Source organism: Corvus brachyrhynchos, unplaced genomic scaffold (genome assembly GCF_000691975.1).
Source record: "Corvus brachyrhynchos isolate BGI_N302 unplaced genomic scaffold, ASM69197v1 scaffold45, whole genome shotgun sequence".
Classification (NCBI taxonomy): Eukaryota; Metazoa; Chordata; class Aves; order Passeriformes; family Corvidae; genus Corvus; species Corvus brachyrhynchos.
The window spans coordinates 1042597-1052057 of NW_008238361.1; the positions used below are offsets into that span (position 1 = coordinate 1042597).

At 46.0% G+C, this 9461-nt stretch overlaps 1 protein-coding gene across 5 annotated transcripts in view; it reads right to left on the reverse strand.

Moving 5' to 3' along the window:
• GALNT13 (polypeptide N-acetylgalactosaminyltransferase 13) overlaps positions 1-9461 on the reverse strand; it is a 69850-nt gene that overhangs the window by 20577 nt on the left and 39812 nt on the right. For 2 of the 5 annotated variants that reach the window (XM_017736060.1, XM_017736059.1), the window contains 3 exons: positions 8730-8864; positions 5256-5285; positions 2401-3659 (listed from right to left, as the gene is read on the reverse strand). In XM_017736060.1, the coding sequence (XP_017591549.1) occupies positions 3474-3659; positions 5256-5285; positions 8730-8864 (351 nt within the window). In that variant the 3' untranslated portion in view covers positions 2401-3473. Of the gene's footprint in view, positions 134-2400; positions 3660-5255; positions 5286-8729; positions 8865-9461 lie in introns of those variants that run through there. The other 3 variants (XM_017736056.1, XM_017736057.1, XM_017736058.1) reach the window with 3 other exon arrangements.

Below are 9461 nucleotides of genomic sequence, written 5' to 3' on the forward strand. Positions count from 1 at the left end.
CCAGGGTCATGTTGCGCAGCAGCCACTGCTGGGCGCGGCCGGGCCCGCACTCCCGCATGGTGGGCACCAGCCGGTCCTCCTCCGACGGCTCCGCCAGGCACTGGTTGCTGTTCAGGTGCCTCAGGGTGAGCTTCTGCAAGGGGCGACAGAGAATTCCCGTGAATCCCAACATCCCGTCGGGAAGATCCTTCAGGCCCGGCCCGGGTGCGGCATGGGAACCTCCTGGAGCACGCAGGGCCTGCCAGCCTCGTCCCACATGGAGCCACCCAGCTCTGCTGGACCAACACATCCCCCAGCAACGGGAAGGCAATTCCAAGGAACTCTCATTGCCAAGGCACAGCTGCTGGATGGAGGAGTTTGGCCTCCGTGGCCACATGGAATGTTTGTGAGCTGATGGAAATGTATCTGCTCACTATTCCATGGAAACGCTCCTGTTCCCAGGGCATTTTTCCTTCTTGGGACACCCCTTCTGTTGCCACCACATTTCTGAGGGATGGGGAAGGAATAAAACACCAACTGTTGCACTGGGAGAACAAATTCCCGGAGCAATCCTGGGAAGTTGAGCAGGAAATTCTGCACTTCAGTAACAGGGCAGGTACAGCCCAGCTGAGCCGGGGCTGCTCCCTCCCTCCCTGGGCACCCCGTGCCGGGGCCTGCCCCCCCTCCCAGCCAGCAATTCCCAGTTCCCAATCTCCCATCCAGCCCTGCCCTCTGGCAGTGGGAAGCCATTCCCTGTGTCCTGTCCCTCCAGGCCTTGTCCCCAGTCCCTCTCCAGCTCTCCTGGAGCCCCTTCAGGCCCTGCAAGGGGCTCGGAGCTCTCCCTGTGTCCTTCCCTTCTCCAGGGGAACATTCCCAGCTCTCCCAATACCCCTGGGAATGGGGAATTTCAGGATTGAACTCCTGCCTGCAGAGCATCCACTGGAGCAGAGCCCGATTTTATGGCAAGGGAACAAAGCGGGAAAACCAGGATGGGCAGGAAAATCCTGGAGGCTCCCAGACAGGGGAGAAAGGAGGGATTAATCCCAAAATTCATCCCAAACAGCCCGGGCTGAGGGCAAACTTGGGATTGCCTTAGGGATAGGGGGGCTGGGATGGTGGGAGCTGCTTGAGGGCTTGGGCTCACCCAGGAGGATAAATACTGATATAACAAAAAAAAAAATAAAATGTGTAAAAAATAGAAAAGACTAAAAAATACGAGAAAATATAAAATAATAGAAAATAATAAAAAAGATTATATATAATATAACAATATAAGATATAAATACTATAATATAGATTAATATAAAATATTAAGATTGATATATTGTATAAAATCACATGGATTAATATAAAATATAAGACAAAAAGATGTAAAATAATATAATCTAGATGAATATAAAAATATAACGAAGAATAATATGTAAGAATAATATAAAATATAAATTAGTATAAAATATCATTTAGATGAATATCAAATATAACATAAAGAATAATATGTAAGAATAATATAAAATATAAATTAGTATAAAATAATATAATCTAGAATAATATCAAATATCAGATAATAGAAAAATAATGTAGCAGAAAATAATATAAAATATAAATTAATACAAAATAATATCGAATATTATGAAATAGCAGCTAATATAAAAATAATATAAAAAGAATGTAAATAATATAAAATATAAATTAATATAAAATAATTTAAAATATTATGAAATATCAGCTAATATAAAAATCATGTAGCAGAAAATAATATAAAATATAAATGAGTATCAAATATTATCATATTATAACTGAAGGAGAATCAGGAATCATTTTAACAAGTGTCTGATGCTCCCAGGGCTCACAAACACCATTTATGTTCATTATTTGTAACATTTCTGTATAATATCCTATTTATGGACTAATGTGGCTTTATAGTCCTAGATGGCATAATAAACCTACACTGGTGTTCAGCAGTGCCAATTGATATCTATTAAAGTTCATGTATTTGTATCAGTTTTATTTTTATCTAGAAATAAAAATATGTAAAAAGAACACCTATAGAGATCAAATCTTAAAAATATATGAAAAAAGACTTTTTTCTGGCGTTCCAACCGAACTGCTGGGAAATTCCTGCAAGGAATTTGGTTTTACTCCTTGGGCTCCTCCACTGAGTGTAATAAATTCTCTCTGAATTCCATGAAAAAGTCGATGAAAATTCTGGGAACAATTATATAAAAACTCTATGAAAACATGTACCAAATTCTACGAAAATCTCTGAAAAATCCCATGAAAATCCCATGAAAATCCCATGAAATTTCTATGAAAATCCCATGAAAATCCCATGAAAATCCCACAAAAATCCCACAAAAATCCCATGAAATTTCTATGAAAATCCCACGAAAATCCCACGAAAATCCCACAAAAATCCCACAAAAATCCCACAAAAATCCCACAAAAATCCCACAAAAATCCCACAAAAATCTCACAAAAATCCCATGAAATGCCTATGAATATCCCACAAAAATCCCATGAAATTTCTACGAAAATCCCATGAAATTTCTACGAAAATCCAACAGAAGTCCCACGGAGAATTCCACAGAGAATTCCAGGAAAAGCCGAACCTTTTTGAGAAAATCTTTTGCAACTGGAATGATTTTTATGTGTCGGAATAAGAACCAAACCTTCACCTCCTGCAGGTTGGAACAATCCCGGTGACAGCAGGAGATCAAGGGAGCTTAATTCATCTAAAATGAATTAAAGCTAATAATAATTAACACTAATAATTGCTAGTAACTAATAATCACTAAGACAAACTAAGAACCAACACTAAACATCTGTTCTATCCTAAAGCTACAAAATCCCCTTCTGTCTTGTTTTATAGGAGAATTCAATATGAAAAAATTCTGTTAAATGATATGAAAAGGGTGTGGAAAAATTCCATCCAATTCTACGAAAATGGCATGGAAAGTTCTAAGGAAAGCCTGAGGAAATGATATTTTAAAATGATATTACACTACATGAAAATGATACGAAAAATTCTATCAAATTCTATGAAAACTCCATGAAAAAGTCTAGGAAGAACTACACAATTTGATGAAAATCCTATTAAAATTCGATGCAAAATTCCATTAAATTCTATGAAAATTCTATGAAAAAAAACTGTAAGAAAATTCTATGAAAGTTCTGGGGAAACTCTCCGAAAGAATTTAAGAAAATCCTATGAAAATTCCATCAAAAAAATCCATACAATTCGACGAGAAATCCAATGAAAAAAAATCCATGAAAATTCCATGAAAGAATTCCACGGAAATCTACCAATTACAGACAAATGAACATTTTTTAGACCCTCCAAAAGATACAAGAAGTTAAAAACCTCTGACGTTTCACCTCCAAATAAAACAAGCCAGAAATCCCGCCGAGCTCCTCCAGCAGAGACCAGCGCGGGAAGACTCCCTGGGAATTCCTTACCCCACTACATCCCAGATTTCCTTCCAATCCCAACGTCCCTAAAGGAAATAGTCAGTGGGGCTGTAGTAAATCTTCCTAAAGACTTCCAGGCGGGAATAATTCCTGAGGATCCAGGTCTGCAGGGGGCTGCCATCGCAGGCCTCCACCGTGGGGCCCTGGGAGCCGTCCTCGATCCTGCCCAGCGTCAGGCACGACTGCGTGATGATGTGCAGGAATGTGCGCCTCTGGAAAACCGGGAATGGGCTGGGAATGCTCCAGGGACAAAGTTACTGATGGAGAATGGGCTGGGAATGCTCCAGGGACAAAGTTACTGATGGAGAATGGGCTGGGAATGCTCCAGGGACAAAGTTACTGATGGAGAATGGGCTGGGAATGCTCCAGGGACAAAGTTACTGATGGAGAATGGGCTGGGAATGCTCCAGGGACGAAGTTACTGATGGAGAATGGGCTGGGAATGCTCCAGGGACAAAGTTACTGATGGAGAATGGGCTGGGAATGCTCCAGGGACAAAGTTACTGATGGAGAATGGGCTGGGAATGCTCCAGGGCCAAAGTTACTGATGGAGAATGGACTGGGAATGCTCCAGGGACAAACATGAATATCCAGAGGGAAATTCATGGACTTAGCTCCACCCAAAATCTCCACCCTGCTCTTGAGACCATTCCCAGGATCCAGAGCAGGTTGTGGCTCCCCCCCCCGCCTCTCCAGCCCCTTGGATTGCTGCAATTCCCCACTACAAAGATCCAGGCACAGATGGGGTTTTTCCTGCACAAGCCACCCTGAATCCCATTTGGGAATGACCCAATTAAAAATAGAATTAATTAAACATTTCTGACTTCTTTTCCCAACAATTCCAGCTTTTCCCTCCTGGTGCCAACTCCAGGTGGGGTGAGATGAAGGGAAGCTTCCCCTTCCCTAAACTCTTCCCACTGTCACCCCATCACTGTGGCACCAGGGCTGGAGCAGCTGGAATGCTCTTCCCACATCCCAGCCCTCACCCTCTCTTTTTCCATGTTTTTGGCTTGGGAATGGAAAAAGTGACGTGAGGATAAAGGAGCCACTAAAAATACCAAGGCCAAGTGTCCCTAAAATGTCACTTGGAGTCACTGCCAGGGACATCAGGGCTGGATCACTCAGGATCAGCGCTCCCTGTTCCCATCTGTCTGTGAATCTTTCCAGGGAAAGCAGAGGTCCTTGAATAAAGGACTCAGAATTCTCTCCCAGGTGTTTACAGGATATGAAATATCCAAAGGTAGCTGATTCCTCACATGAAGATAAACGTGATGGTGGGAATCCAAGCAGGCTTTTCCTGGTATGTGGATTCATGGAATGGTTTGGGATGGAAGGACATTAAATCCCATCCCAATCCATGGGCAGGGACACCTCCCACTGTCCCAGGCTGCTCCAAGCCCCAATGTCCAACCTGGCCTTGGGCACTGCCAGGGATCCAGGGGCAGCCATGGAATAACCTGTGCCAGGGCCTCCCCACCCTCCCAGCCAGGAATTCCTTCCCAGTATCCCATCCATCCCTGCCCTCTGGCACTGGGAAGCCATTCCCTGTGTCCTGTCCCTCCATGCCTTGTCCCCAGTCCCTCTCCAGCTCTCCTGGGGCCCGTGCAAGGGGCTCTGAGCTCTCCCTGGATCCCTCCCTTCTCCAGGTGATCATTCCCAGCTCTCCCAGCCTGGCTCAGGGAGCAGGAAGCTCTGGAATGCTGGAGCAGCAGCTGTGGAGAAGCACGGAGTGAGGGCACTGCTACAGGCGCTGCTGGAGGAGCTGCTCCAGGGGTTGGGATGCGGCACAGGGATGGCACCAGACTTACCTCGAAGCTATATTCCCATTTCCCAAAATACTGAGGGAAGGGAAGACAAAAGGAAAGTGGAGTCAGAGACCCAAGATCCATCTTTTGTGCAGCCCCTCAGCTCTCCCCGGATGGAAATTCCACAGCTTTGCAAGGACACTGCGATTAGGGGCAAACAGTGGCAATTATACAGGAAAAACCCATGGAATTCTGAGTGGGAAGGGATCCATAGGGATCACTGATCCAACCCCCAACCCTGCCAGGATATCCCAACAATCCCATCCTGTCCCTGAGAGCGTTGTCCAAACATTCCTGGAGCTCTGGCAGCCTTGGAATAAACCCTGAGGGATTCGTCAGAAATAAACCTGGAGGGATCCATCAGGAGTAAACCCTGAGGGATCTGCCAGGAGTAAACCCTGAGGGATTTGTCGGGGACAAACCCTGACATCATCACCATCCATCCACAAGGAATTCAACTCCTTCCTATCACCTGTGACACATTTCCAGCCTTATTTTTTCCCTGGATTCCTTCCTGCGTGTCACGTGCCAAGATTTCATCCCTCTCCACATCCAGAGGTTTCCCTGGATGCCACAACGGGAATCACCCTGGCTGTGGGAGCCTGGAATTTTATGCAATATTGAAATAACACAAATTAAACTCAATTATGAGATTATAAAAAATTAATAATGGCAGGAAATCATAGAAAATTCCCTGAAAGTCCCTTTGGGAAATCCCTTTTTAGGATTATTCCATGTCCAGCTTTTGTTGTCCAGTGCCAAGTCAGAATTCCTAAAAACCACCCCAAATCCCTCTGTGCAATTCCTGAATAAGCAAGGAAAGGAACAATCAGTGTAATCCCACTGGAAAACCAAATTAATCCAAACAAGGGATCCAGGCAATATCCCAGAACTGTTTCTCTGGGAAAAAAAAAAATTGGAATATCACAACTGTTTGTGTCCTTGGGAAATCAATCCTGGGTATTAGGAATGTTTGGAGGTTAATAATACACCAATAAATATATAATTAATGGAAATAAAGCAATACAAGGGAAAATGGGCAATATCTGAATATTCCAAGGAAAATTGATAATAAAAGGATTTGGTCAAGAAATCCAGGGATAGGGAATGCAATGGGATGTTTTCCAGGAGAACAAGTGGCCAACCCTTGGAGATGCCATGAAAACCCAGAGTATTCCTGTTCTAGGAGCTCCATCTCATGGCCGAGCCGGGATTTACACAATTCCTGGGAAATCCTGCTCACTTTAAGGGAAAACCCGGCCCATTCCCTGTGTGTGTGTTATTGGAAGAATTCCAGCTTTCCAGGCAGGAAGGTGACACCAATTCCTGTGAAATGTTGGAAATACCTTTAAAAATCCAACGGCTAATCCATCAGTGTTTTCCCACCTTTGCAGCCATGGAAAAATCCAACAGAATTCATCTTTCACATGGATATTTTTCCATTTATCCCTTGAGGAATTGCTGAGCCCAATGTGGAATATCCCAGTTCTAGGGTGGGAAGATCTGGTGTTTTCAGGTGCTGCACCTTGAGCCAGTGGCAGAGGGCAGATCCCACCATCCTGCTGCATCAGGAATGTTGGATCCAGCGGGATCCCCCAGGAATTCTCCAAACAAAACCAGCCTGGATCCCTGGAGCCCTGCCTGCATCTTCTGGGACAACTGGGAGCAAGGGAATGTTGGGTTTGGAGATGGATCAGGAACCTGGGACACCAAATCCATGTCCTGGACCTCTGGATGTTCCTTAATATCCATCAAAACCAATAAAACACGGATTAAAAATCAATTTTCATCCTCATTTCCTCAGGAATGAAGAGAAGGAAGGTGCAAGACCTGAAATTCCAGGGATTTCCTGCTGGAATGAACATTCCCAAAACCACCCAAACTTTGCAAAGTGTGCAGGGAGAAAAAGAATCTCCTTGTTAAAGAGAAAAGGGGTTCAAATGAAAATGATGGAACTGTTTCTGTTGGAAAAGCCCTCCAAGATCCCAAAGTCCAACCATTCCCAGCACTGCCATTATCCCGTGTCCACATGGCTCCTAAATCCCTCTGGGAATGAGGAGCTGCCAGGGCTGGACAAGTCTTTCCATGAATTTTTAATTTTCATCTCCTGTCTCCCTTAAAAAGAAGGATTTTTGGCCATAAAATCCTGAGATTCCACACTTCTTTTATATTAATTTGGGAATTTCATCCCATTTCTTCAACATGAACTCCCCTTAAATCCTGGGAAAAGGCACTTCCCGCCTCATGGAGGTGCCAAACTGAGGAGGAGACTGGGATCCAGAAAGGGATCAACCACCTTTTAATACAACTGGAATAAATAAACTGGGAAAACGTCACTGAACTTGAAAGGAATTTGGGGTTTTCCTTCATTTCTGTAAAAACTGCCCACGATTCTTCCATTCCCAAACAAGGCCCAGCGGCAGCTCCTGGGAACGAGGCTTTTTAAACCAGAACAGACTTTTTCATCCCACTAAAATGAGAATGTATGGAGTTGTTACATGGAAAATAAAGCCCCAGCCTGGAAGCTGGCGTTCAGTGGAGTCATTTTCCCTCAGGAACACCCCGCTCCACAGGGACATCCCCATCACTCCAGGAAAAACCAGGAACGGCCTCAGGCTGTGCCAGGGAGGCTCAGGTGGGACATCCCACAGGACAAAGGGGAACACCCCGGAATTAGCGGGGCTTTCCCCTCAAATTCCCTCGGATGTTCCCAAGGCTGCTCCTTCCCGCTGCTCCCAGCACGGACACGGAGGGAGGAGGGGCCTAGAACAGTTCTCCATGAGCTGATGGATTTTTTCCTTGGCAATCAGCAGTGCCGTGGATTCCCAGAGTCCTCCCACCAGGATGCGAGGAGGGGGCGGTGCCCCACAGCAAGGAAAGGCTGACTGGATGCAAAGCCCCTCGGGAAATCCAGGTGGGAATTTCCAGTTCAGAATCACATGGAGATGCTGAATGTTCCTGGGATGCAGAACAGAAAATTCCACAGGGAATCATCAAATCAGCTCAGGAGCAAATCCACACTGAAGGTAGATGTGGACGAGAGGGAACGGCCTCAGGCAGGGCCAGGGGAGGGGCAGGGGGGACAGCAGCAGGGATTTCCTCATGGAAAGGGGGCTCAGCGGTTGGAACTGCCCAGGGAATGGTGGAGTCCCCGCCCCTGGAGTGTCCCAGGAATTCCTGCACGTGGCTGGTTTGGGCCAAGGTGGGGATGGGGCACAGCTTGGACTTGATGACCTTGGAGGCCTTTTCCATGCTCAAGCTGCACATGAGGAGGAATTTCCTCACGGAAAGAGTTCTTAAACATTGGAATGGCTGCCCAGGGAATGGTGCAGTGCCCATCCCTGGAGGCAGCACTCAGTGCTCTGGGCTGGGGACAAGGTGGGCATCGGGCACAGCTGGGACTCCATGGGCTGGGAGGGCTTTTCCAGCCTCAGGGATCCTGGGATTGTCCCAAAACCACGGCCAGCCCCGGGATACCTCGGCATCGTACTCCCAGAGCTGGTTGCCCCTCAGGTGGTGGCACTTGAGCATGAGCACGGGGCCGTTGAGCCGCGACACGTCCAGGCACAGGTCGTCCGTGCGGATCTCCTTGTCCGCCGTGTAGGAGAACACCTGGAACACAAAGCGGGGCTGGGAAAGGGCTGCAGGCTCCAAAGCCAGCCCTGGGAGCGACCCCGGGGTGTCTCAGGAGCTGAAGGAGCCTTTCTTTGGAGAAATCCATTGGAATTCAGGAGAAGGGGAAGGTTTTCCAACGCAAAAGCAGCAAAATGAGGCCAAGTGAGGATGGAGGAAGGGACAGGAGGAATGGCAGGAGTTGGGATGAACCTCCAGGATAAATCAGGGATGGGAACATGGAGCATCCCAGCCTTTCCCCAGGAGCAGGTGGCTGGAATCCCAGAGCCACCAGGGAATGGTGGCCATGCCAGACTGGCACTGCCCCCCGGAAAATGATATACATAATTAATTGAAACTTCTAATGAATTAAAATATAATTCATTTCATTAATTTAAAAGCCCCTTAATTATAATTTACACCCCAAACCCCACGTGAAGCAGCCCTGCTAATTTGAATACCCACTGGGATATGCAAATTTTATTCTAATTAACCCAGAGTCATTGGGCACAAGACCAAGAATTCCATCCACTTTCCCACTCCCAATATTGGAATTCCACTAAAGAACTGAACTTCCATGAATATCCTGGATATTTC